Genomic DNA, 26,498 nt, shown 5'->3' with positions numbered 1-26,498 from the left:
ACTCCATGTGATTTATTTGGGAGCTTGTAAAAAGCAAATGGTAAAGAGTAAAAAACAACCAACAGCAGCCAAGACTGAGGACAGGGGCAAGTGGTGACTTTAGGGCAAAGTTGTGTCATGGATTGCCTTCCATAGAAATCCTGCCCACCTGGCAGTGCCTGGTGCACCACCATGGTAGCATGTTCCTATCTATGTCCATGGCAGAGTCTTTGGGAGAGATAAAGCTCTAAATCAGGAGAAAGAAGCCAAAGAAGGTCACACAGGGAAACTGGGTTACACTTGAATGCAGCACATTCACCTGGATTGGCCACTGTCTGCCTCCTGCCTCTCCCTCTCTTTCTCTACTATGACTCTCCTGTACAGCTGGCACCATGGGGACCTACGAGCCAGGATGTGCTGCCCTATCCCAAGTGATGGGGATGATGAGAGGGCAGGATCTAACCAATCAACAGTTATTCAACACCCACCTATGCTAGGGCTGAAAATCCATAGCCTATAGGTACCTGCATTTATGTGCAGCATCACCTACTTCACTAGTCTATGTCTGTTCTACAGGACTATTACTCCCTCTTGTGCAAAGAATGACCTTGGGAATAAGAGGTGGTGAAGCTCCACAGGCCAGTATTCTTAAAATTTGAATTGTTGTATGAGATACCGACCCCATAATCCTGGCCCTTGCATCTCTGATCCTAGGTATAAGGAAAAGAAGGGCTTTACACAAAGACAACTGTCTCATCTATCCATGTGCAGCTCAGGATCTGGCTCCACTCATATCTTTTGAATGGGATAGGCCAGGGCTGGGCAGAGTATCCATTTGTATTGTAAGCCTTAGACTATTTGTGCAAGTATCTTGAGCTCAACCTCTTATCGGCCCCACATTGGGCAACAAAACCAAGCAGCTCTGATTTCACCAGCAGGATGCCATGAAACAGATGCCTGCACAGTCACAGCCAAACTAGTATCCAAGGACCAAAATAGCAGTCAGATGACCACGAGGGCCAGTTTACCACTTTCTGTGCAGAGCCCAGAAGCAGCAGCAGCTAAAAGTAGGCACAAAAGCCACATGCTTTGGGAGGAACAGCAGGGACAGCACCATCCTCACCAGGGACACAATGAGGTCGCTCCGTTTCATTTCTGCTGAAGCCTTGGTGTCCCACCCCCAGCTGGCCCAGGAGAACCTGGACCATATAGCCTACAACCTCTACCCACTCCTGTTCAAGGCCAGTTACCTGCTAGAGCAGGCAGAAGTAACTCGTGCTGTGCTGAGTCACTGGCCACTAGAGGAGTTCCGGCTGGCTGTGCTGCTGGGGCCAAACATCGACCACCCCAAAGACCTGCGTGATCGTGCCTGCAAGGCCTGCCTGGAGGCCTGCCTGGAGGGCCTTGCTGACCATGTGCTGCAAAGTGGGAGCAACCGGCTTCGAGTAGCTGATTTCACAGGCATCCAGGATGTACAGGTGCAGCAATGTCCTTGTGGGAGGGCACTAGGAAGGTGGGGCCGCACTAAGGTGCTGGCCAGGATCTGCTGCCAGCTCCAAGGACAGCCCTGTACAGCTAGGCACCCCATTGAAGTCTTTACTGACCTCTTTGTCACAGAAGGCAACTTTGACATGGTGGTGCAGGCCCTGAAGCCAGCAGGCCCAGCCCCTCTGCAGGTCTGCTGCCCTTCACTCCGGGCAGATAGTCTGAGTCCTGGGCAGCTCCTTCAAGTGCTTGGCCTAGCTCGGCCAAGCAAGCTAAGAAAGTTGGAAGTAGTACACAATGTACGGTTACATGCTGGCCATGTACAGCAGCTGCTTGCCCAGGTGGGCTTCCCTCAGCTGACCTCACTCACCTTACCTACCAAGGCCTTTGATGCACCCCCTACCTGTGCCCCAACTCCAGAGGGTGAGAATCCACTCCTCAACTCTATTGCTTGGGAGCTCAGCCAGATGAACAAGCTCACTGAGCTAAGTGTAGCTTTCTCTACACTGACTGGGAAGATCCAAACATTGCTTAGGTAAGTCTCAAATAACTGGGCACAGGTTGGGTGGAGTAGACCAGGCTGGAGTCACTGAGGTATAGGAATAGAGATGGGATCTGCTTATACAATGTTCTCTGGGGATGTGTTGGCCAGAGCCACAGGAGTTTAAGAGCCACCAGGAAAGAAACAGAGCACTGAGCCAACTTGGAAGACACCATTCAATTAACAAAAGCCAGGTGTGGGGGATTGGCCATAACCCCAGTACTCTGGAGGCATAGGCAATAGCATTGTATGTTTGAGGCCTTATCTCAACAAACAGAAACAAGGGCTGAGCATATAGGGTAGTTCAGTAATAAAGCAGTAGCAGGATCCTAGTTTTAATTCCCAGCACCAGAGAAGGAGGGAAGAAGGGAGGAGAAGGAGGACACTAATTAATTAGAAAGTAAACAACACAGGAGGCACAACTAGATCTTCTACTGTCTATTGTTGTCTAACAAATCACCCAATGTATAGTGTCTTAAAACTTTCCCATCCCAGCACTCAGGAGGAGAGGCAGGAGGATCTCTCTGAGTTCGAAGCCAGCCTGGTCTACAGAGTGAGTTCCAGGACAGGTTCCAAAGCAATACAGAGAAACCCTGTCTTGGGGGTGGGGGTGGGGGTTGGGGGGTGAGAAACCAACAAACAACCACAGACCCTCCCTCCAACAACAACAACAACAAAAAAAAAAAAACCCTTTTTCCGGGTCAGGAATGGGAATGTAGCTAAACATAGTGAGAATGTTGTCAGCTGGACTATTGTCTCACCTGAAATCCTGGCACTGCTATGACCTCCTCAGCCACTCTGCTATGAAGAAGGGCAGCTGCCAGGGAGTGATAAAGTCAAGGTGGTTTCATGTGAAGAGTACTGTCCCAGTAGTAGGTTGTCATGTGGGACCATGTGTGGTCAGGCCGTGGGGAGGCAGCAAGAACAGGGTAGAAGGGACAAAGAAAAAGACCCCAGGACATATTGCCTTGCTTAACAAGGGTAGTGATGGGGATGTTCTCAGAAAGATCCGGGGTCTCAGATGGCATGAAAATGTATATTCTCATGAATCCTGGGTGGAAATGTTATTCCAGAGACACACCTCCCCCATCTGATACAGGATGCCTAGTGAATTCAGGATATGAAGTTCAAATTCAAGGTTCAAATTCAATCCTTCCCAGCCCTGAAATTGTATCGATTCTATTGTCATCAGACAGTGCCTTCTTTCAAACTAATTCTGTCTTTTGATCTCCCCAGTCGATAGTCTGACAATTCTGAGACCATGTGCTTAAAGTCCCCACCCAACTTGAAAGGTGGTGTTGGTCCATTTTAGGTTCAATTATAGACTGTGCAGCAGAACCAGCAGCCATAAACTACCAGAAGAAACATAGGAATTTTACATGTCACAAACTATTCTGTTTTTTCCAATTGCTTAGAAATTATCAGTCTTTCTTAACTTAGAAGCCATGTGAAATGAAATGCCAGCTGGAGTTCCTGGCAGGCTGCAGTCTGTGGTCCTGAAGTTAGAAAAGTGAATGATGGATTGTCCACCTTCACCAAAACTCCAGCTTACTTGGGGCCCTCATAACATTTGTGATGTTTTTGCCTACCTCACAGCCCCTTGAAGACCCCACTAAGAGTGCTGGACCTGGCCAACTGTGCCCTTAATCATGAAGATATGTCCTTCTTAGCAGATTGTAAGCATACTGCCCACTTGGAGGTGCTGGACCTCAGTGGACACAACCTGGTCCATCTGTATCCTTCTACCTTCTTCAGGCTGTTGAGCCAGGCTGCCCAAACACTGAGAGTGCTCACCCTTGAAGAATGCAACATCACGGACAACCATGTTGGCATGATGATTCTGGGCCTCAGCCCTTGCAGCCAGCTCCAGGAGTTCAAGTTCCTTGGAAACCCACTGTCAGCCAGTGCTCTCCAGCGCCTGTTTGCTGCTCTCTGCGAACTCCCTAGGCTCCGCCACATTGAGTTTCCAGTGCCAAAGGACTGCTATCCTGAGGGCACTGCCTACCCACATGATGAGCTGTCTGTGTCCAAATTTGACAAACAGAAATATGACATGATTGCAGAGGATCTTCGAGCAGTACTGCTTCGAGCTAACCGGGAGGACATCCAGGCCTCCACCCCTGTTTTTGGAAGTTTTGACCCAGACATTCATGAAACCAGCAATGAACTCGGTACTTTCTTGCTGCAAGCTTTCAAAACTGCTTTGGAAAACTTTTCCAGAGCACTAGAACAAATGGAGTAGGTCCTGTAATCATGCCACAAGAGGCTGTGCGTTTCAACTACCATGGTGCCCTGAGTTGGAAGATCAGGCCCAGCCATTTGTCACCAGGAGTGTCACTGCCACAGAATTCCTTAGTGAAAACTACAGTCATACTCATTACATGCTCTAAGAGGAAGCCCAGCTATGTAAATGGGTGTGTGTCAGCACAGCAGAATCCTAAAGTAAAGAAAGAGGAAGCCACCTGAGTGACAGCTATCACCAAGGTAGAAAGTGGAGGAGAATGTGGACACCAGGGAAGGATGTAGTGGGAGCAGGGCCAACTTGGCTCTGATGCAGTGAGGGGAAGGAAATGAGAAAACTCATCACAGAAAATGTGTAAGAGCAGCAGCCCATAAAAAATAACCAGAGAAAGACACAGAAAAGTGAACCGGACCCCTGAGCCTAGCAGAAGCTTAGCTATGTTGTCTGTTGTACTTTTAACCAGATGAGATCTGCCTACAAAGAAAGGTGGGGGGTTGGGGGTGGGGATTTTTTTTTTTTTTTGTCCTTAGCTGTCTTGGCTTTGTTTCCAATCTTAGCGTGTTTGTAACATGGTTTGGTGACTGAGGATATCTAGCTGCTGAAATAGTCCCAGTATTCTTGGAATATGCTTTGCAAACAGACCCTAAGACAGGCATGCCCAACACGAACAATCTATGCAGCAGCCTCAGTGTCAGAGGATAGCTATGAATGCAGCCCATCACAAAACCATAAACTTACATAAGATACAGATTATGTTTATGAAATTTGTTATGACTCAGTTATAGTTTTTAAGCATGAACTTTGTAAATGATAGCATGTCTATAATGCCAAATCACAGCTCCTCAGAATGGCTGAGGCCTGGCACTTTGCAACTCCTTTGAGGAACAAATAACCACATGAGGACTTGGACTTCATTTCCAGTTATCTGCTTTGCAAAAGTATTAATGTAATTAAATGCTAATAAAATAGGAGTGTGGCTTAACTTATGGACCGTTTATTTCATTAATATTCTGAATTTTAAAACTCAAGAATATGAAAATAATTTCCTTGAGACAGAAATAAAAGCTTAGTTCCAGAGCCATCCATGCCATGTGTCAGCCCAAGGGTCTGCCATGCTAGCTCCTCCTGGGTAAGTCCCTACTCCAGAGTATTTCCTTTTGACCTCCCCCCCAACAGCAATAAAAATATGCTACTAACAATTTTGGTTTTAAAAGACAGAAAGCAGACTTAGGATGGAAAGTGGCCATGGCACAGACAAACAGTTGATGTGATTCCCAAGGAAAATGTGTGTTTATTTTAAAAGCTTAGGGTGGTGGTGGTACACACCTTTAATAACTGTGATCCTTGTGAGTTCGAGGCCAGCCTGGTCTACAGAGTGAGTTCTAGGAAAGCCAAGGCTAGACAGAGAAACCTGTCTCAAAAACAAACAAACAAACAAACAAACAAAAAGATAAACCTTAGAGAAAGCCATGAGGTGGTCTCTCTAAGATCATCTGACAGATCAGTGGAGTAACAGAAACTAGAGACTATGGGGCTTCCTTCAAGGCTCTAATGCATTAGGAAGCAATCTGAGAAAACTTTTTTAGATTACTAGAACAAATAACTTCTCAGAGACAGTGCTGGTAATACAGCAGAAAGACATGGTAAGTATCTATTGAGAGGAGCTTTAACCGAAGCTGGAATCAGCTGGATTTAGCTGACAAAGCCCACTGCCAACTCTGCCAAGATGGTTCTGAGAACTTAATGTGGGATAAAAAGCATGAGCACCAGTGTTCCTCAATCATCCCATAGCTGAACTGTTTTCTGTATAAGGGTTTTCAAGTTTGTAATATTTCTATTCAGAAAGATATGTACACGGTGGAATATAGGATCTGAACACAAACTAACCACTTTATTCACTTTCTGCACGGCCACTGACAAATAAGCACATACAGGTTCCTAGTTTTGGAAATCAAATACCCAGCTCACACCCACTCCACAAAATTCTAACCATGACCTAGGTAGATTACCATCTCTCTATCATGGCTCCAGATCCTGTCCTCCAGGAAATAAGGCTATGTAGAAGAGCTCATTTAACAGACTTCATACAGACTCCATCCTTTCACAAGGCTAGTACCTAACAGGTGTTTAGGAACCTGGATTATGGGAGTTCCCAGAACGTGTAACTAGTGAGTGGCTCACCACACCTAAACTGCTTGCAGAGTATGAGTGACGTCTATCACTTTCCTTCCAGTGGGGATGCAACAGTAATACATCAGATAGAAGGGGTACATGAATAGCTCTCACCCCATCAAAATCTTGACAGTGAGCTTTCCTGTCATATGTTACAGCTTACCCTAAACTAAAAAATGCTCCCTGTGATTCCACAGAATGTGACCCTTGGGGGGGGATTCCACCTGATTCCCTCTAGACTTGATCAACATACCTTTACTAATTTAATATTTCTTGCTATAATAAATCTTAGCCCTGAGGGCAATCACAGGTAGAATCTTAGAAAACCATAGCAAGTCATAGACTCTGGGTATCTTGGGAAATTACCATTTACAAAATAATAGTGCTTAGCTCATAAAACCAGAGTAAGTCACAGAATCTGGGTATCTTGGGAAATTACCATTTATAAGACAGATAATAGTACTTAGCTCATAAAGCCAGAGTAAGGATTACATGGGTTATATTATATGTACAATTCATATAAGCTGTATGTAAGTTATAAATACTTATCTACTTTTTAAATAATGCTAAAAAACAAGACAATACATGTGAAATTACCAACCCAGGAGTGGTGATACACATTTGTAATCCCAGCACTTGGGAGCCTGGGGCAGGAAGATGGCACATATGAGGCCTACCTGGACTATGTAGCAGCAACACTGTCTCAAAAGAATAGTAAAGAATCAAACAAATAAAAAGTAACACTATTAATTTTAAATGACAAATATTATTGCCTGTGTCATTGCTAATAAACATGCTTACTGAATACACGAACAGCTCAATTCTAAGCATTCACTGGTGCACCAACTGAGCATAAAAAAATACTTGGTAGTTTTTTTGTTTTGTTTTTTCTTTGTGGGGAAAAAAATGTTCCAAACAAGATAAATCTTGATAATATAACTTTTAGATGGATCAGGTAAGGAAGGACAGTAATTGGAGGAGAGGTAAAAACTGATAGAACATTTCTTAGAGTAATAATACATTTGAGCTTTTAATTTTTTTCTTTACCCTAGAACTAAAATACATGGTTGTACTTGTTCTGCTAAATATTAGCAGCTCAAAAATGCTTCAGAAAAACTGAATCTCTAATATCTGCAGAGCGTCATAGTCCCTAAGTCCCTACTGCACTGTTCAAAGGGTGGAAAGACTTGAGTTCTCACAAAGGGCAGCTGCACTAAGTCACACCTGGTGGCAAAGGAACAGAGTAAATATCAGAGAGCCCAGAATGCAGATTGATTGCCATGGTGAATGGCCCCCATCTGGACTTAAGTTTCATTTCATTCTTATTTTTGTAGTATGACTTTCTCTACTTTCTGAAACTTTTTAAGTTCAACAAGTAGTTCCCAATATTTGAGATACATCCACATGAGCTTCCCATTTTTATGTTTGTTGGTGTTCCAGACATCTCCACAATGCTTATCATACTTAAATATGTCAGATAAGCCAGCTGCCATCTCTAGGTCAGCAGCCACTGGATCAACAGACGAGCGCACCAGTAAGTTCTTCTCCAGCTCTAGCCTTGTAGTTCGGGGAAGGATCAGGCTGCAGTAGATATTCTGGCGTTCCACTAGAGCCTCTCCCACCTCCTTCAGCACAAGCTTGGCTCTCCTCTGCCAGTCGTCCTCTCCTTCCAGGCAGCTCAGATAGACACTTCTAAGAGGCTGCAACTGGCTTTTTTCTTGCTTTATCTGAGCTCGTTCCTGTTCAAGAAGCTTCCTTTCTTCTGCCAGCTTTCGGCCCTGAGAAATAAGGGCTTCTCGAAAACTAGTTGTTCTATTTTGCTCCTTTTCTAGTTCCAAAGACAGCTGAGCAACTGCACGCCGATGTTCTGAGATCACAGCATGGTATTTAGCTTCAAGATCCTGTTGGAAAGCAATTGTTCTCTGATGACATGCTTCTCTTGCTTTTTCTATTTCTTTTTGGGATTCCCTAGACCAAATCCAACCTGACACGAAGAAGAAGAGATAAGACACATGAAGAGACACAATTAAAATCCTACGGTTACCTAAGGAAAATATATAATACACAGTAATGGCATCATTTCAGTAAAAGTCTCAGAATTCAAAGGTACTAAGTAATTGAAATTTCATAGATAACAAAATAGGCAAAGTTGTTATCCTAAACTCAGACTGGTGATGGGCATCTAAAGTAGCACATTCAATGTCCATGTTCTGGTGTCTAACTTCCATGGTTGGAAAATCTATCACTGTTTTGTTTTGTTTTTCTCCTTTTTTTTAAAAAAAAAGATTTATTTATTTATCACATATACAGTGTTCTGCCTACAGGCTCCTGATTGAATTGTAAATGGTTGTGAGCCACCATGTGGTTACTGGGAACTGAACTCAGGACCCCTGGAAGAGCAATTAGTACTCTTAACGTCTGAGCCATCTCTCCAGCCCCACTGTTTTGTTTTTGTGCTCTGCCTCAGTGCTCCATGACTTATTGCCAATGTTTAAAAAAATTAATATGGGTAGGTATCAAATACTGTTGGAAGTCACACTTGGGTTTACCCCAATTATCATCTGTATACAGATAGCTTAAGTCTGGTGGGTTTGCTATTATGTTTTACAAAAATAAGGTGAAGAAGCTCAACTTAGGTTGGACTTGGTAGCAAGCACTTGTAATCCTAGTACTTGGGAGGCTGAGAGGAGGATTCCAAGGTCAAGGCCAGCTTGTACATCCAAAACTTCCAGGTTTCAAAGCAAAATAAATTGTTAAACCAAAGCCCAGGAAGATCAGACATTTTAGTGTTATCTGATAAAGACTTCATACCTCCAGTTATATAACATTATGAATCAACTGGTTCACAGATGAGTGGTTACCAGGTTTCAGAGGAAAATGTGGCTATGAAATAACAGGTGTTCCTTCACAATGTGATGTCATTATTTGGGGGCTGGTGATCCAAAGAAAGTCCAACTACAAACACTAACCCTGTCACAGAGTTGTTGTAAGGGTAAAACTGCACTATATCAGTCAAGTCCTAAAGACAATCTTTAGGGTGTTTAGCCCCTGCAGCAATCTCCTTCTGGAATAATTTGGGACCAGGAAACAGAGATGTCAATACAATCATAACTTACGAAATGCTGCCAATCCCAGCATTGGCACCAACAGAGCATAATTCCACTTGCTTCCATCGCCACCATCAGCCCTGTGATTGGGCCGAATGTTCCAATTTGGGGGGTCGTTTAAGTTATTCATGGAGCTATACCTTGAAAAAAATGAAAAAGATACTAATTATATAAAAGGAACAGAGTATAGCTGCTATGATTATACCATCTATATAAATTTCTTTTCAGTTAAAATATTTTTCAGCTCTGTGTGCTGCACAACACTGCATCCTATGTGATTTCAAGAAGTAACAGTGTATGTAGTGTGAGAGATATGTCTCAAGTAAAGTACAAGCAAAATATGGTGAGTACTCCTTTCATTTTTAGATGTATGGTTGTTGTAATTATTAATCTTTCGTGTCAATAGGATTGAGAGAAGGCATCTCACCATGCCTAGCTAATTGTCTAAACATCATTCTAGGTGTGCCTGAAAAACGTTTCTGTATGACTGGCAAGCATTTGAGTGCTTATGCTGATTACTTACAATAAATCCAATGTTCCCTTACTCTACATATACCATCATTATAAGCCCTAAAAAATTATGGTTGATAACGAACCACACATATGTAGTAGTTCCATGTGATACTGCCTAGTAATGTTACAGCAGGCTCAGTTTGGGTGAGTATACTCTGGTATTCACACAAAATTAGAATCCCCTATCAACACATTTCTCAATCTGTCTCCACTGTTAAGTAAAGCATTACTGTACATGTCTCTTACTGGTTGTATCTGTAAAACTCTAACACAGCTGTACATTGACAACACAATAAAAGTGAATCTACAATACACCTATGAGCTGGGTTTTCAAGAATGGGCAGCTTTCTACAGAAAAAAATCAAGGGAAAGCACCCGGGTGTTGGTGGCACACGCCTTTAATCCCAGCACTCGGGAGGCAGAGGCAGGTGGATCTCTGTGAATTTGAGACCAGCCTGGTCTACAAGAGCTAGTTCCAGGACAGCCGCCAAAGCCACAGAGAAACCCTTTCTCGAAAAACAAAACAAACAAACAAACAAATAAATCAAGGGAAAGCTACTTACATGCTTATTGTGATCAGGATTACAGAAATCCCTTGCTTAACCTCGGGGTATAACTCCCAAACTAGGCTGGAGACCAGGGTTAATATGAATCTACTAGTTCACAAAACACTCAAACTAGCCAGGCATAATGGTTCATGCCTTTATTCCTAGCATTCAAGATAAATAAATAAAATCACAAAGTACCCATACTAGATGGGTGTTTTCATAATGTAAAGTCATAAGAATATTCAGCTTGCTTATATGTACCCTCATAAATATAATAGTCACAAAATACTTAAAGAGAATGCATGTAAAAAATAAGGACTTCAATACAATTTTTGAAATTTTTAATGTTTTAACAAACCTTGTTTAACATGTAAAGATATGAAGTATGAACTATATGAACTATATGAACTATATGACCTTAAAATATGGCTCAGAACTAAATGCTTTATAGAAACCATAGAATTTAAAAATTTGGTAGATGCCTAATTTAGAAAGAGATATACTAACTTAAAGCACATAAGTTTCAAAAACTTCCTACTAAGTATAACCACACCTCAGATATCTGTGGGGGAGTCCCAGCGGAACAAAAGCCTGGAAGACAGTCAAGATTCCCACATAAAATGGTGTATTTGAATATAATCTGCTCAATTCTTTGGATTATCTTTAAATTATCAATACTTAAGTAGTTGATATGATTTATTCCTCCCCGCCCTTGTTAAAAATAAAAGTCTGTACATACTCAGAACAGAAACAATTTTCCCCAAATGGGTTTGATCTGCAGTTGGCTGAACCCACCCTTGGAGGGCCGGCTGTCTTATTTATTCCCTCCATACAAATAACATCCATTTTTAGGTTAAATATAAAGCGTTGTGCAGAAATATATTCAATATTCCCTTGTTTATTAATAAAAACAATTATAAGAAGAAATAAAAATGGGAACGACTCATTGTAAACTTAACAAAATAATACAAAATTACGTTCACAAAGATTGCGACCCAAGAGGAAGAACTTAATTTACTATTAAATGAAAATTCAGTAAACGATTGCGATGATTGGCTTACTTTTTATGGCTTTTAATTATAAAGAAAATTTCAGCTATTTCACTAGGAAAACAGAAATACTATCTGAATCTGATCAAATGAGACCGAGTTTGCAAGAAGGAATGCTATGATCTACGCAGCTTTCGGGATGACAACAGGACGGGCCCTGAGCTTCCCAGCAGCTGAGATGAAGACGAAAGCTTTTGATGTTGTTTCAGTATCCCGGCTTCCGCGCTGCCCAGTGCAGGTGACCCTGGGCCAGCCACCAAGGGATCATTCCTACCCACTCACTCCACAAGTCCAACTTGCCCATTCCTGGAGACCCGGCTGATGTCGCTGCCCCTACGACCCCACTTCCATCTGTCTGGATCCTCCGACTCCCTCTGTTTTGGCAAACTCGAAGAACTACCCGAGAAGCACTTCAAAGACAGTGGTACCCACTTACCCCTGGAGCAGAGCCCATCAGCGAAGCTGACAATCTTAGCTCAAAGCTACAGCCACTACCGCGTTTGCAGACCGCACCAACTCTCACGGGAACCTGGCGTGGTGCGCAGGCGCGCAGCGTCCTTAAACCCGACGCCGGCGTAACGTGGTTGCGCAAGCGCGGTTGTCGCTGAGGCTTGTGGGACTGCAGAAACATGGCTGGCGTTGCAGCGGTTTCGCGGCTTCTTCGCGGGCGCCGCTTGGCGCTAGCTGGGGTGGTAAGTCAGTGCCAGGGAGTGCCGAGCGTACTCCTAATCCCGCTATCTCACCCTAGTTGGGCTGGGACTGGGAAGGTGCAGAGGGCCAGAGCCGACAGCTTCCCCGCGAAGGTCACGACCCCATGGCCGCGCGCGAGTGGAGTCGGGCCTTGCCTGTCTTGGCCCAGCTAAATTCTCCAAGGTCAACGGGCGGGACCCGCCTGTCTCTCTCTGGTTGCGGCCAAGTCTGCGAGTAACAGTTGGTAGCCTGGGGGTGTTGACACTAAGCGTTATAAGTGATGAGCTTATTATAGGTTTTGTGCAGTGCCCTCAGCTACTGTTTTTAAATATCAGGTGACACTTCTCCACCGTCTTCACCAGGTCCTGCGACCCCTATTTTGCATAAGAGTGGACGAGGGAAGCAGAATGCTTCCGGGCTGCAAAGGTCCGAGTTGACTATCCCAGGCTGTCAGATTGTGTCTCAGTGTGCTCTTTGACGATGACATATTATGTGTCAGATTTCTAGGGTTTTATTAAGGCAAACTAAATGAACTGGCCCACCTACCTACTTAATTTAATTACGAAATAAAACCCTCAAGACATTGAACAGTATCGACTTGCATCGTGCCTATAATTATGGCTGCAAATGTCTCCTTTCTGAAATAGATATTAAATATTAGGCTCAATTAAATGTTCAAGGTTTAGTTGGCAACTATCATTGCAAGACCAGAAGGCATTTTCAAACATTGATAATTTCTATGATTTGTATTTACTGCCGTAGACTCCCCACCTCCACCTCTATCCCTTGGGTTCTTAAAATACTACAAGGAGGGTTTTAAGTACTGATCACTGAAGCCTTTTACAGGAAATAGCAGATTAACAACCTATAATTATAACAGAATTGTATTGCAGCAGAAGTATGCAAATCCACCTCACCCCCAGGATTCAGTTCACACACTGAGGAAAAAATAAGGAAAAAACTTTTTAATGATGGTCTGACTCCAGCTCTGGCTAATGCTCAAAAATGATATGTGGGAGGCTGTGTTTGTAGTACTACAGTCAGAGCTAACCGACTTGCCTGATTCATATCTGAGAGGGGAAATGTGGACAGAGACACAGGATAGAGTCAGAATGGCAAATCCAGTGAATACCGAGCACCGAAAGTTTATTCTTCACCATTCTTAAATGACTTAACCAAAAAAGGGAACATAGCATCATGTTATAAGAGACAGACTTTCTTCCTCAATTCTCCAAGGATTTGGTAACCACGCCTTAGATTCAATTTCTCATTAATTATCTAGCCTTGAGGGTCGGAAGGGTTGATTTTATTTATATATATATATATATATGACACCCAAGGCTAAGATCAAGCATCCTACTTAGAACTTTAGGTCTTATGACTTAAAACTAAGGACAGTTTTGAATTCTCTGACCTTGAGCCAAAATGAAGCAGAGCCATCTTTATGGGCTTTAATAAGGATAGTCAGTAATATAAGATTTTTGGGCTGGAGAGATGGATCAGAGGTTAAGAGCACTGACTGTGCTTCCAGAGATCCTGAGTTCAATTCCCAGCAACTACTTGTTGGCTCACAACCATCTATAATGAGATCTGGTGTCCTCTTCTGGTCCGCAGGCATACATGCAGTCAGAACACTGTATGCATAAAAAATAAATCTTAAAAAAAAATGATAGAAGATTTTAACTAACTTGCATATACCTCAGGTTTATGCATTCTACATATGTTGTCATCCTTAAATCCCTTTCAGGTCCCAGATCCAGTTTACACTTTGACCAATTTAGACAGACAGGAGACTGCATAAGTCTGGTGGGAGACTTATACAGCAAAGATAATCCACATTGCCTGAATTATTTTTAAGTACACCTTCATTGTTCTTTTCCAAGTAGTTGTTACCTATGGCCATCTTGTGTAGCTGGTAGAATTAGGCCTTTCTTAAGAAGAGAAATGGGGCTTTATGGTATACCTCACTTTAAGATGTCACCCTGGGCCGCCTCAGAGAATTGTCTGTTAGAGGAATGTTCTCTGATAGAGAAATAGGCCTAATGTTTCTAAGTCCAACTGCCTCCTTTGTTATGGGGATAGAGCCTAGTATCTGGTCAACCCTGCTGAAGAAATACTTACATTCTAGAATCCTTAATTTTACCTATTAAGCGGCTAGTATCCTCGTATCTTTGGAGTATTTTGAAGGCAGCACTTCCTTAGCTAAATACTATTTTGTGTCTTAATAGGAAGTCTATTGATACATTCTTTATAACATCAATTCTACCACTCCAAGTTTCTTCTACATTAGTATGACCTCACCCTAGGGTATGAATGACTTTTATTCAGACTGGAGTGTAATTACAGTTGAAAGTAGGAATAAGACTCTAAAGCATGTGAGATCAAGTGCATAACTTTTCATAGGGGTGTGACTGGAAGCCTTTTTTTTGTTTTTCAAACTTTAATTGAATCATGTTAGCTGCCAGCATTTCACTTTCTTTGTTGTGGCTCTTCATAACTGTTCTGTGGTTAAGTATTAGTAAACAGGATAATAAGGTAGAAAAAACAGAATTAACCCACAAATGAGGATTCTTAAAATATGGTGTTTGTTTTTTAAAAAGTCTCTTCACGAGGATGGCTGTTCCTATAGAAATTCTCCCCTCAAACTGAATATTCATTGGCATTTGAAGCTTGTTTTTTTTTCAGTGAAGAATAGAGTTAGCAAAAAAAAAAAAAAAAAAAAAAAAAAAAAAAAAAACCTTATGATCACCAACTGAGAAATGCTGAGGAAAGAGTTGTTAGTCCTGTCTATTAGTAATAGCTACTATCTATTCTGTATTGACAAATGCTTTCAAGTTATCAAAGCATCAAATTTGTTTTGCCTTTTGCTTTTCATGGTCCCAGTACTCTGATGTGGCTTACAAACATTTGAAATTGTTTAGTCCATAGGAAAAGTAAGAACAAGGACAGCTCCCTTCATAAAGTTTTTCAGATTTTTAAAATATATGAAACATTGTGGTAGAATAAATCTTTTCTTTAGATAAATTGTTTTGATTTTTTTTTTTTTTGAGGGGGAAGGAATTTCAAGGCAGGGTTTCTCTGTGTAGCTTTGGAGGCTGTCCTGGAACTTGCTCTTATAGACCAGGCTGGTCTCCAACTTACGGATATCCACCTGCCTCTGCCTCCCAAGTGCTGGGAATAAAGGCATGGGCCACCACCACCCGGCCAAAGGTTAATTCTTAAAAGTTCAAAATCTGTGTAAGTGGCCCAGGGGTGTCTTTAAAAAAGTAGGCTGAAGCCGGGTATTGGTGGAGCATGCCTTCAACCCCATGCCTGGCTTGTTTTGAATGTTTTAATGATATATCTAGAATTACATGAGTTAGTTAGGCCTCTAAAGTCATACCATTTTGTTTGGCTTCTCGGGATCATCATTGAACCAGTGACATTCAGTTCTGTATTTTGTATGTTATTCCTGGCTCATTTGTAGACTTGAGACTTAGCATTTATTCATGAACAGCATTTTGCCCTGAATTTGGAGTTTCTCGGGGATTTTCCCCAAAGATCTTTAGATGGTGGAGTAAGGCTCCATCAACCTTTAGTTTTTCTGTGCAGTTTGTGAGAATTTTGTGGAGCAACCTCTGAAAGTTTGAACTGTAAGTCAGGGATACCTATCCCTGTGAACTGTATTTTAAGCATCTCTACTTAAAAAATAATGAAAATTTGAAATCTTATTACATTTATTTGTGTGCATTCACTCACTGTATAGAAATCAGCAGGCAACTTGGAGTTATGGCTTCTCTCCTACAGTGCATGTCCTGGGGAATCAAGCTTGGGTCTTCAGGCTCAACAGGAAGCATCTTTGCCCCACTGAGTCATTGACTGGCCTTAAAAGCTAAAATTCTTAATGAAAATGATCTCACTTTTTTTTTAATCATTGAGATTTAAAAAGACTTATAAATGAAAAGGAATAAACTATTCTGTTCAGTAATGGAAACAATTTCTAAATTGTGTCATTGTGCACTAGTATTTACCTCCATTTTTATGTTTTCTGAATGATAAAAAAGACTTCAATTCACTTAAACTACTTACTTTCCTCATAGTACCAGCCAATTTTAGGTCTTCATTGGGTGATTTTATAATTGAAAGGGTTGTGCAGAAGATGATTTATACCAGTCTTCAACTGATTAGACACTTAGCTTATTGAGGCACTTTGCTTCTTGGGGATAATTAATAGTCTTTGCTCTTCTCATTGCTTCCCCAACTTCCTTAATGAGAACATCCGTCCCACTGGACAAGGTATAAGTGGACTTTTTGTTACAGTGTAGGTAAATTTCCTAATTCATGTTCATGTTTAAAAAAAAAGTCTCAGTGAATAAGAACACTTGTGAGAGATAGAGGATCTGAGTTCCAATCTCTATTACCCACATAAAAGCCAGACATAGCCTGTTGTGTTTGTAACTCCTATCCTGGGACATGGAGACAAATGTTTCTTGGGGGTTCACTGCCTGGCCAGCCTAGTCAAAATCATGAGCTTCAGGTTAATTGAGACTGTCTCAAAAAATAAAGTAGAAACCCAGAAAGGTGGTTCTGTAGATAGAGGTGCTTGCTACACAAGTCTAATGACCTAAAGGTTGATTCCTAGAACCCATGATAGAAGGTAGAGAGTGATCAAGAAAGACACATCATCTTTCTCTGGTTTTTGTATATGCATTCTCAGGCACGCATGTGCATGCATGCACACACATACATACACCACCTCTTAACCAACTATGAAATAATGTAAAAAAATGTGTCTTCCCTAGTAGTACATTCCTTAAATATCAACACTCTTGAGACAGGCAGGTGGATCTCTGAGTTCAAGGCCATCCGAGCTACGCAGTAAGACCCTGTATCAAAAACTTAAATAGGTGTAAATGTTAGGACCTACGTAATTTGAGGCCCTCCGACTTAAAAAGAAGTCATTGATTTTATGTTGCCAGGTTTTTCCCTGATTCCCCCTTACTTGTCTTACAGATATTTTTCATGTCACATAATATCTCTTCAAAAACATGGAATTCTTAAGATATTTGTAAGCTCCCCTTTTTAACTGCTAAGTCAACTTAACTAGCTAGAACTGTTACTTAAGGCATGTCCAAGTCTCTTCATTATATTTTGGTTTTTTTAAAAATAGAGTAGGTAGAATGGAAAATGCATCCCTAATGGCTGACTGGATTCACACTAGACTGATTTCACTGGCACTAAGTTTTCTGGGTGTATGTTTATCTTAATCTTGGATATGAGGAGTTATATATAGATTTTCAGAGGAAGGCCAGGGACAACCAGTCATAGAGAACAGACCTGACCCATGAGAGGAGGTTTGGCTAAAGTCTTGGTATATAGGGTAAAGAGATCATCAACTCATTCCTAAGTGTAAGGCTTATCTTATTTCAATAAGCAGTAGCCTGTTCTAGAGTATGAGTTTCCCAGTACACTATCTGTTTCATTTTTTTAGAACCAGAATTCTTGAAGGACATTCAGAGCCAGTATGCAAAGGGTTAAGATGGATCCAGTAAAAATGCTTAATTATTTGCGAAATATAGCAACACAGGTTTCTTTGCCATTCTTTATGAGTAACAAAGTGCAAAGTGTCAGTAGTAGTATTCTGCTGAGAAACAGGCTTTTTTGGAAAATGCTTTTCCTAGAATGCCAATTCAGAGTAGAAGGAATGAGACCTGAGTCCTTACCCCCAAGTCTGTTTTTCAGGGTCCCAGGTAAACTTTTAGAAAAATGAGGGCAACTGGATACATACGAAGCTTAGCAATTTAGGAAGAAAATTTTAGTTCATTCCCCTCTGTTTGTATTCCTTCATGACCTTAACACCATTCCTATCTCTGCAGCGGCCAGCAACATTCCAAACACAGACCTGTGGCTTTCATTTCACTGTTGGTGAAAGCAAGAAGGCATCTGCCAAAGTTTCAGATGGGGTAAGTTCATTGCTCAAATGTGAACAACTTTTCTGTTTTGTTTTTGTTTTTTCAAGACAAGGTCTCACTGTATAGCTCTGGCAATCCTAGAACTCAGTATGTAGATCAAGCTGACCTTGAGCTCAGAGATTCATCTGACTGCTGGGATTAAAGGTGTGTGTCATTATGCCCACCTTGTAAACTTTTCTTGCTTTGAAGGATAATAATCTATAATCATTTTAATATATTTGACTCTTGCACATATTTTAAAAAAAGGTTTTCGTGGTTTCTGATTGTATGCTCAAATATGTGTAGTACAATCCTTACAAAAATACTTACATAGATAGATACTGACATTCTTGCTGGCAAAACTATCTAAACTAAACTCTAAACACAAATAAACTAGCATTATGAGAAAATACACTGTGTATACTGTGATGGACAGTGGGATCTCTGCATAAAGTAAGACTGTGTAGCTACTGGAGTTGAAGTTCCTTTGTATTTAGCCTATTCTGCTTTCTATTTTTTTAAAAAAATCTGAACATTATTTACAAGTTCTTATCATATGAGCTAGCAGGAGTTACAGAATACTGCTTGACAATTTCTCAGTGATAAATCTACCCACATAGGGCCTGCCCCTGTAGACCTGAAATATAGTTGAGGTCTGTACCCAGGGAAACCGAAATGTTCTCCTTTAAACAAAAATGACATTGTTTTCAAGAGAGACTTGTGCACCACAGGTGGAGAAGCATTAATCAGTGCATGTTTAGTCTCCTGTAGATAAATGGATGTGGTTATGGACAGGAGTAAAAATATTGAGAAAAAGATACACTTAGAGTTCATCGTACTGATATTTTCATCTGCTTTTACACTTCCTTGCTTTAGAATTTTAATAATTTTAAGTGCTCTCAAAAACACTGTTTTTTGTTTTGTTTTCTTAAAGCTACCTATTGGGAAGCAGAGGCAGGAAGATCATGAATTTTGAGCCAGCCTGAGCAAGATGTCTGTCTTAGTGTTTCTATTGCTGCGACAAACACCATGACCAGAGAGCACATTAGGGAGGAAAGGATTTATTAGGCTCACACTTTAGCATAGCTGTTCATCACTGAAGGAAGTCAGGACAGGAACTCAAAACAGGGAAGGATCCTGGAAGCAGGAGCTGATGCAGAGGCCACGGAAAGGAACTACTTACTGACTTACTTGCTTTCCCTGACTTGCTTCCCTTGGTTTGCTCAGCACACCTTTTTTGTTTTGTTTTTGTTTTTGTTTTGTTTTGTTTTTTTTGAGACAGGGTTTCTCTGTATTGCTTTGGAGCCTGTACTGGAACTTGCTCTGTAGACCAGGCTAGACTCGAACTCACAGAGATCCGCCTGCCTCTGCCTCCCAAGTGCTGGGATTAAAGACATGCTCCACCAACACCCAGCTTCAGCACACCTTTTTGTAGAACCCAAGACCATCATCCCAGGGATGGCACCATCCACCATGGACTATACCATCCCCCATTGATTACAAATTGAGAAAATGCCTGACAGATGGATCTCAAACAGGCATTTCCTTCACTAAGACTCCTTCCTCTGATCACTCTAGCTTATGTCAAAACAGCTTGTGTTTTGACAGACAAAACCACCCAGTACAATGTCTGAAAACAAAACAAAAAGTAATTAATTTTGTTGGGGGGAGTTAGGGGAACAGACCTTTTGACCATAATATATGATTGCTGATCCATTGTTCCTACCACACTCGAACACCAAGAATACGTACTCATCCGAGAACAGGATTGAGGCCTTCTGTGTACAGCAGCTGTTCTTTCCTTTGATTATTTGGTAATTATAGTACTAGTGTTTTTGACGTTGAATATGTAATGAAAAGCTGATTTCCTTTTCAGATTTCTACTCAGTACCCAGTTGTGGATCATGAATTTGATGCTGTGGTGGTAGGCGCTGGAGGGGCAGGCTTGAGAGCTGCATTTGGACTTTCTGAGGCAGGGTTTAATACTGCATGCCTTACAAAGCTCTTTCCGACCCGATCACATACTGTTGCAGCACAGGTAAGAAAAGAGCCCTCTTTCAATGTCTACATATTTTGCACAGCACTGCTTCTCTTACGAGACAAATTCTTGCCTTCTCATTAAGCTCCAGCCACAGTTACCATCAACTAATCAATCAGTCATTCTCCCTTTGCAAGTCACTGTTTGTGACCTTTTCCTCAGGACCATTTTGGGGTCATCACCTCCTTGTTATTCTCACATGTGGGTCTTTTTCCAGTTCTCCTGCCTCTTATCTGTTTCCCCATCATGGTTTTGTTTCTTCCACAGTTCTTCCTGATATAAAATGTGTTTTCCAAAGCCAGATCTTAAGTTTAGTCAGCTTTTTTTTTTTTTTTATCACCAAATACCTGAAATAATAAACTTTAAAGGAAGAGAGACTTAATTTGATTTATGGTTTCAGAGATATCAGCCTTGATAATTTGGCTGTGCTTTTGGCCCTGTGATACATATTATGTCACTGGAAGGGCATGTGGCAGAGGGTGCTGATTGCCTCATCTCAAGGCGGCCAGAAAGTAGAAAAAAGGGGAGAAGACAGGGTGACAACCCTTCAAGGGCATGTCCAATGGCTTAAATTCTTTTCATTAGGCCCTGCCTCCTAAAAATTCTCACTTTTACCAGTAGCACCATAGCTTCTTTAGCATACTTGCCTTTTGGGGGACCTTCAAAATCCACACTATAGTATCCTTGCTAAATGTTTATTACAGTGAACTTTGATGGCATGGATGTGAAGAATAGAAAAATATTGGCCTTTGATACTCTCAAGTTGAGAAAAATTACAATAATTTTTATTCTAGGCTTACTAAGTAACACTAATCTTTATATGGTTAGCAAATTCATGTATGACTATCTTTCCTAGTATCTGGAGTGGTTTTTTTGTGTTTGTTTTTTGTTTTTCTAAGCCAACAACAAAGTTCAATGACTTCCAGGAGCTTGGAAAAGCCACCTTTATCTCTGTTGTTGCTAAAACAGCCTGTAGTACATGCTTTGGGCACTGAGTTGAATAGGTGGTTTGTAAGCTAAAGAATTTAAACAATTGGGAGAAATCATGATCTAGTAGGAAAAGGAGACCTGAAGAGAAGTTGAGAAATCATGATCTAGTAGGAAAAGGAGACCTGAACAGAAGTTATAGTGCCAAGTTAAGGTAGTGTGATAGTAACAGAGTAGGAGAAAGGAGAAATTTGGGCTACTAGTTACCAAGGATAATTAGCTGGGGGTAGAGTAAGAGGCTTTAGAGGTTTCAAAAGATTTGAGAGTTCTCAGAGGGCCAGCATTTGTGGCCCTGATTTTCATGTAGCAGTAAAGTGATGGCAACTATCAGTTATACATTTTTTCCAAGTAACTGTTAGATCCTGCTACAAATATGTAACTTAAAGTTTGTTATCAGGTTTATCTTGGCTTTACAATTTGAGGTGTTGGATCACAAAGAAAAGAAAGTAACTGTAACCTTTTCATTTACCACAAGGTTCTTAGTTCTTCTTAGTGTCTCATCCAAACTGAAAGATGCCATAAGTAGGAGTACCAAGGTACAACAGTAGTGAGATGAAAAGGAATTCAGCTTAGGTCCACTGCTCAAACCTTACTGAACAACAATTGGGAAGAAGAGAAGGAAATAGATATGTGTATTTATTTCCCATTGCTATAGAACAATGACCAGTGTTTGGTACTATATAAAGAAAATATAGTTTAAAGTAAAAAAAAAAAATGGGTAGCCCTATGTATTTGATCTACAGTAAGAGTTCCCTTGCCTACAGCATAACATGGTATATTGCATCATGAGCTCTTAGGAGAGGAAGAAGTCTTATGACCAGACAGCAAACCAGAAAATGGGAAGGGTTAATGTTAGTCTTGCTTTTTTTTTTCAGGAACATAACCAGAAACTATCTAAGGTTCAGTAAAAACTGCTTTAATTCCTCTCAAGGGCACACATCCCCCAAAGCCTAACATATTCTCAAAGGTTCCACCATCTTTTAGTACCATTACACTGTGGATTGTGTCTCCCTCCAGTATATGAACCATTGAGAAACAATCAAGTCATACTAGGCGGACTTCCCTTATGAAAAGATTATCTAAAAAGGATGAATTGAAAGTTGGAGGCTGGATTTGGTGGCACATGCCTTTAATCTGAGCACCAAAGTACACAGAAACAGAGGCAGGAGGAGGATCTCTGTGAGTTCAAGGCCAGCCTGGTGTATAAAGAAAGTTCCAAGCTAGTGAGGATTACAGTGAGACTCTGTTTCCAAAAACAGAAATGTAAGGTGAAATAAGATTGGTCCCAGTGCTGCCCTATTTTGTGATTCTGAGGGGTAAGATAGAGTGATACTCATATAACAGTTGAAGAAACCAGAGTGCAGGATTATCTAACTGAATGAGGAGCACATTACCTGATAGGGAGTACTTCAATTCACATACAAGTGCCACTGAGAATACTTTATCATAAAATCTCTAGACAGACTTGTTGAGTGCCTGTGTCTGTCAGTTAGATAAGCAATGGATAAGGTATAAGGACATTTTTCCTTTACAGGCATGAAGATCAAGCAAAATCCCCATCACAGATAAAGATTAAGCCACCCATCTAGTTCATGTAGTTGGGAATTTTCATAATTTGGGGCCTGTCTTATTGTTCCTTAACCCTCATGAAGAGTCAGGAGTTGACTTTCTCTGAATCAGATCTCAGTGAGGAGGTGGGCTGCAGAAGCGGTTGGGCTCTCACAGTTACAGCATGTAAGCAATTGGCATGGTGTTTCCAGGGAGGCATCAATGCTGCTCTGGGAAACATGGAAGAGGACAACTGGAGATGGCATTTCTACGACACCGTGAAAGGATCTGACTGGCTTGGGGATCAGGATGCCATCCATTACATGACAGAGCAAGCCCCTGCCTCCGTGGTCGAGGTAACTGAAGGGAAACTCTTGGTTCATTGTGCATGTGCTCTGCTTGTCTTACAAAAGAACTAGTGTAAAAAATAAAAGAAGGGACTGGGGATATGACTCTTGGAGAGTTTGTGCCTAGCAGTTAAGCTCTAGGGTCCCATCCCTGGTAATAAGGAATTTTTTCCTGTGACAGTTCAGTTCATTTAATATGTTTTCCCCCTGAATTGTCAGTGTTTTCATAGAATATGCTAGTATGGAAATTTTAAGATTTCAGGTTTGGTGCAAATTAACCATGAATATTTTTACTTGTTTAAGGCAACATATTTTTTTTCTTGTTTTGTATTTCACAGCTAGAAAATTATGGCATGCCATTTAGCAGAACTGAAGATGGGAAGATTTATCAGCGTGCATTTGGTGGACAGAGCCTCAAGTTTGGGAAAGGCGGGCAGGCTCATCGGTGTTGCTGTGTGGCTGATCGAACAGGCCACTCACTCTTGCACACCTTGTATGGAAGGGTGAGGCTGACTTGGTGGTAAAGGATTGGAGCAAGTAGATGGTTAGAGTTGGGATTAAAATTGGGAAATGGCATAGGACAGGAGACAATTATCACATGGGCAACTTTAAAAAAAAAAAAAAAGCAAGACAATAATGTTCTACTTTGGTTGCTGTGATAAAGAGCATAACCAAAAGCAACTTAGGGAAAAAGGGATATTTCACTTTATAGTTTTAGTTCATTATGAGGGGAAGTCAGGGCAAGAACTTGAGGCAAGGACTGCTGTAGTGATATTTTGTTTGTATTTAAGAAATAAAATTTCCCTGAAAATCAGAGTGCAGAGCTAGCAACACTAGTTAGCCATAGAAACAAGGCAGTGGTGGCACATACTTTTAATCCCAGCACTCAGGAAATAGAGGCAGAAGGATCCAGTACTCAAGGTTATCCCTAGTCAGGCAATGGTGGTGGACACCTTTAATCCCAGCGCTCAGGAGACAGAGGCAGATGAATCTCTCTGAGTTCAAGGCCACCCCAGGTTACACAAGATGGATTCTGCCTAAAAGAGAAATAGAGCTCACACAAATGTGATCCCACCATTTGGGATCACATGCCTTTAATCTCAGCACTAGGGAGATGGAGACAGGAGTGATATGGCTGGGTGGAGAGAGGAATATAAGGCCGGAGGAGACAGGAGAGTAGATGCAGTCATAGGATGCAGTCAGGTTTCATAGACACAGCAGTCAGTCTGAGGAGGCAGTCTGAGAACAGAATCGCCCTTTTGGTCTAAGCATTGGTAGAGGTAAGAATTCTAATGGCTCACTGCTCTGCTTCTCTGATCCTTCAGCTTTCACGCCCTGATAGCTGAATCTGAGTTTTTATTATTAAGACCAATTAGAATTTGTGCTACAGACTGCTGTGGAACCCTTGGAGGAACATTGCTTAATGGTTTGTTCCCTATGGCTTGCTCAGCCTCTTTTTTTTTTTTTTTTTTTCTTTTTCTTCCCAGTTTTTCGAGATAGGGTTTCTCTGTGTAGCTTTGGAACCTGTCCTAGAACTAACTCTTGTAGGCCAAGCTGGCCTCAAACTTACAGAGATCCATCTGCTTCTGCCTCCCGAGTGCTGGGATTAAAGATGTGCACCACCACCATCTGGCTTCAGCCTACTTTTTTATACACACCTGGGCCACTTACACAGCCATGGTACCACCCACAATGGGTTGGGCCCCTTCATATCATCATTAAAGAAAAAGCCCCCACAGGTTTGCTAGTCCAGTTGATGGGAACATTTTCTCAGTTGAGGTTCCCTCTTTAATGGTTCTTGCCTATACCAAATTGACAAAAAACTGACTAACACAAATAGTAAGTTGTCCTAAGTAATTATTAATCTGAAGTATTGAACAGATATTGTGAAAAGCTATCTTTAAAACAGTATGTTATTCCTTGTATCTGTTTTGGAAAGTTGAATTGGTAGTCAATTACTTACCACCTTGAATTAGTAATCCATCACATACCAAGAAAAGAGTATTTTAGTGTGCTTTTATCTTCTCTAAGTTCCTGAACTGAGTGGTATATTTTAATACTTCACTGTTAAACTGGATGAAGTCTTGAGGGACAGGAGTCACTAGCTCAGTGGTTCTCAACCTCTGGGTCGAGACCCATAAAAGATCACTAGAAGCTAATATTTACATTATGACTCATAACAGTAGCAAAATTGTAGTTATGAGGCAGCAACAAAAATAATTTTATGGTTGGGGGGGTCACAACATGAAGAACTGTATTAAAGGGTTGTAGCATTAGGAAGGTTGAGAACCTCTACACTAGATAGCCTACTTTGACATGTCCAGATAATCAACAATCTGAACTCTGTTTTCAGAAAAGAGTGTAACAAGTGGTTAACATGAAAATATTACAATACCAGTAGCTTCCTTTAGGTGAAATACATTGAGAAAATGTAACAGTATGTGCTTGCTCTGTGGTTGTTTTGAGTTTTCCTAAGCTCTCTTGAGCTCCTTGCATTCACCATCAGATTCATTCTTGGTGGCATCCAGGGCCAACTGCCCTGTGTGTACGGAAATGGGCTTACCTTCACTGCTTCCTACCAGCCCCAAGTAGCCACTGCAGGTCCAGATGTGGTTGATAATAATGGAGGAGCAGGGTTTTTGTTTTTATTAATCAAATGTCCACATATAGCTAGTAACTCTTCTGGGTCATGACTTTGTGATCCATCCATGGGCCTCATTGAGGGTGCCAAATTCTTGAGAAGTGTTCAGTATTACATGGCCATCAGAGAACCCAGAGTGCCTCCTACGCTTTTGTAGAAATAAGAGTGGTGTTAGTAAAAAATGAGCAGCTCAGGGCCTGTTGCATTCTATTCTCTGCATTTTTTGTTGTGAATATACTGCTAAACAAAGGATGACTTTTTGTGCTTTGTACTACTATCATTATTGATGCTAATACAAGTTCATGTAACTTCATTACAAACTATAGTATTCTTTAAACTTCATTTGTTAACAGGGCTGGATCAAGTCCTTCAAACTGTTTTCATTCATATTTTGAGTGTTGTTGGTTTAATCTTAATCTTAAACAGTTTGAAATGTGGGCTCTCTTTCTTACAGTCTCTGAGATTTGACACCAGCTATTTTGTGGAGTATTTTGCCTTGGATCTTTTGATGGAAAATGGGGAATGCCGTGGTGTCATTGCACTGTGCATCGAAGATGGGTCTATACACCGAATAAGAGCAAAGAACACTGTTATTGCTACTGGGTAGGATCTGAATTTTTTTTCTGTATTTAATATCTTATAGAAAAAATGAGTTTCAGCATTTAGGGGAGGGTTTATTTG

General features: G+C 41.2%; 3 protein-coding genes across 3 annotated transcripts in view; 2 read left to right on the top strand and 1 right to left on the bottom strand.

Annotated features, from left to right (window-relative positions):
- Lrrc14b (leucine rich repeat containing 14B) lies at nucleotides 1-4,733 on the top strand. The gene is made up of 2 exons (XM_027400180.2): nucleotides 1-1,999; nucleotides 3,602-4,733. Exons 1-2 carry the CDS (start codon nucleotides 1,113-1,115, stop codon nucleotides 4,245-4,247), a joined length of 1,533 nt encoding a protein of 510 aa, XP_027255981.1. The 5' UTR covers nucleotides 1-1,112; the 3' UTR covers nucleotides 4,248-4,733.
- A 1,377-nt stretch (nucleotides 4,734-6,110) lies between these two features.
- Ccdc127 (coiled-coil domain containing 127) lies at nucleotides 6,111-12,219 on the bottom strand. Its single transcript, XM_027400182.2, has 3 exons — nucleotides 12,073-12,219; nucleotides 9,536-9,666; nucleotides 6,111-8,403 (listed from the first exon to the last, which is right to left on the bottom strand). The coding sequence occupies exons 2-3, from the start codon at nucleotides 9,654-9,656 to the stop codon at nucleotides 7,742-7,744; spliced, it is 783 nt and encodes a 260-aa protein (XP_027255983.1). The 5' UTR covers nucleotides 9,657-9,666; nucleotides 12,073-12,219; the 3' UTR covers nucleotides 6,111-7,741.
- Sdha (succinate dehydrogenase complex flavoprotein subunit A) overlaps nucleotides 12,194-26,498 on the top strand; it is a 27,625-nt gene continuing 13,320 nt past the window's right edge. The window contains exons 1-6 of the mRNA XM_027400179.2: nucleotides 12,194-12,328; nucleotides 18,182-18,268; nucleotides 20,133-20,294; nucleotides 23,042-23,185; nucleotides 23,515-23,679; nucleotides 26,272-26,420. Of these exons, the coding sequence (XP_027255980.1) occupies nucleotides 12,266-12,328; nucleotides 18,182-18,268; nucleotides 20,133-20,294; nucleotides 23,042-23,185; nucleotides 23,515-23,679; nucleotides 26,272-26,420 (770 nt within the window). The 5' untranslated portion in view covers nucleotides 12,194-12,265. The remainder of the gene's footprint in view (nucleotides 12,329-18,181; nucleotides 18,269-20,132; nucleotides 20,295-23,041; nucleotides 23,186-23,514; nucleotides 23,680-26,271; nucleotides 26,421-26,498) is intronic.

The sequence above is a fragment of the Cricetulus griseus genome, chromosome 2 (genome assembly GCF_003668045.3).
Source record: "Cricetulus griseus strain 17A/GY chromosome 2, alternate assembly CriGri-PICRH-1.0, whole genome shotgun sequence".
Lineage (NCBI taxonomy): Eukaryota > Metazoa > Chordata > Mammalia > Rodentia > Cricetidae > Cricetulus > Cricetulus griseus.
The sequence above is the reverse complement of the archived record's forward strand: the minus strand, read 5'-3'. Positions and strand labels throughout refer to the sequence as shown.

Excerpts from the sequence above, each read along its gene's own strand:
- Lrrc14b (XM_027400180.2), top strand. The coding sequence starts at position 1,113 with ATGAGGTCGCTCCGTTTCATTTCTGCTGAAGCCTTGGTGTCCCACCCC. Across the intron at positions 2,000-3,601 it reads AAGATCCAAACATTGCTTAG|CCCCTTGAAGACCCCACTAA; the intron begins GTAAGTCTCAAA and ends CCTACCTCACAG.
- Ccdc127 (XM_027400182.2), bottom strand. The coding sequence starts at position 9,656 with ATGAATAACTTAAACGACCCCCCAAATTGGAACATTCGGCCCAATCAC. Across the intron at positions 8,404-9,535 it reads GCTGGGATTGGCAGCATTTC|GTTGGATTTGGTCTAGGGAA; the intron begins GTAAGTTATGAT and ends TCTTCGTGTCAG.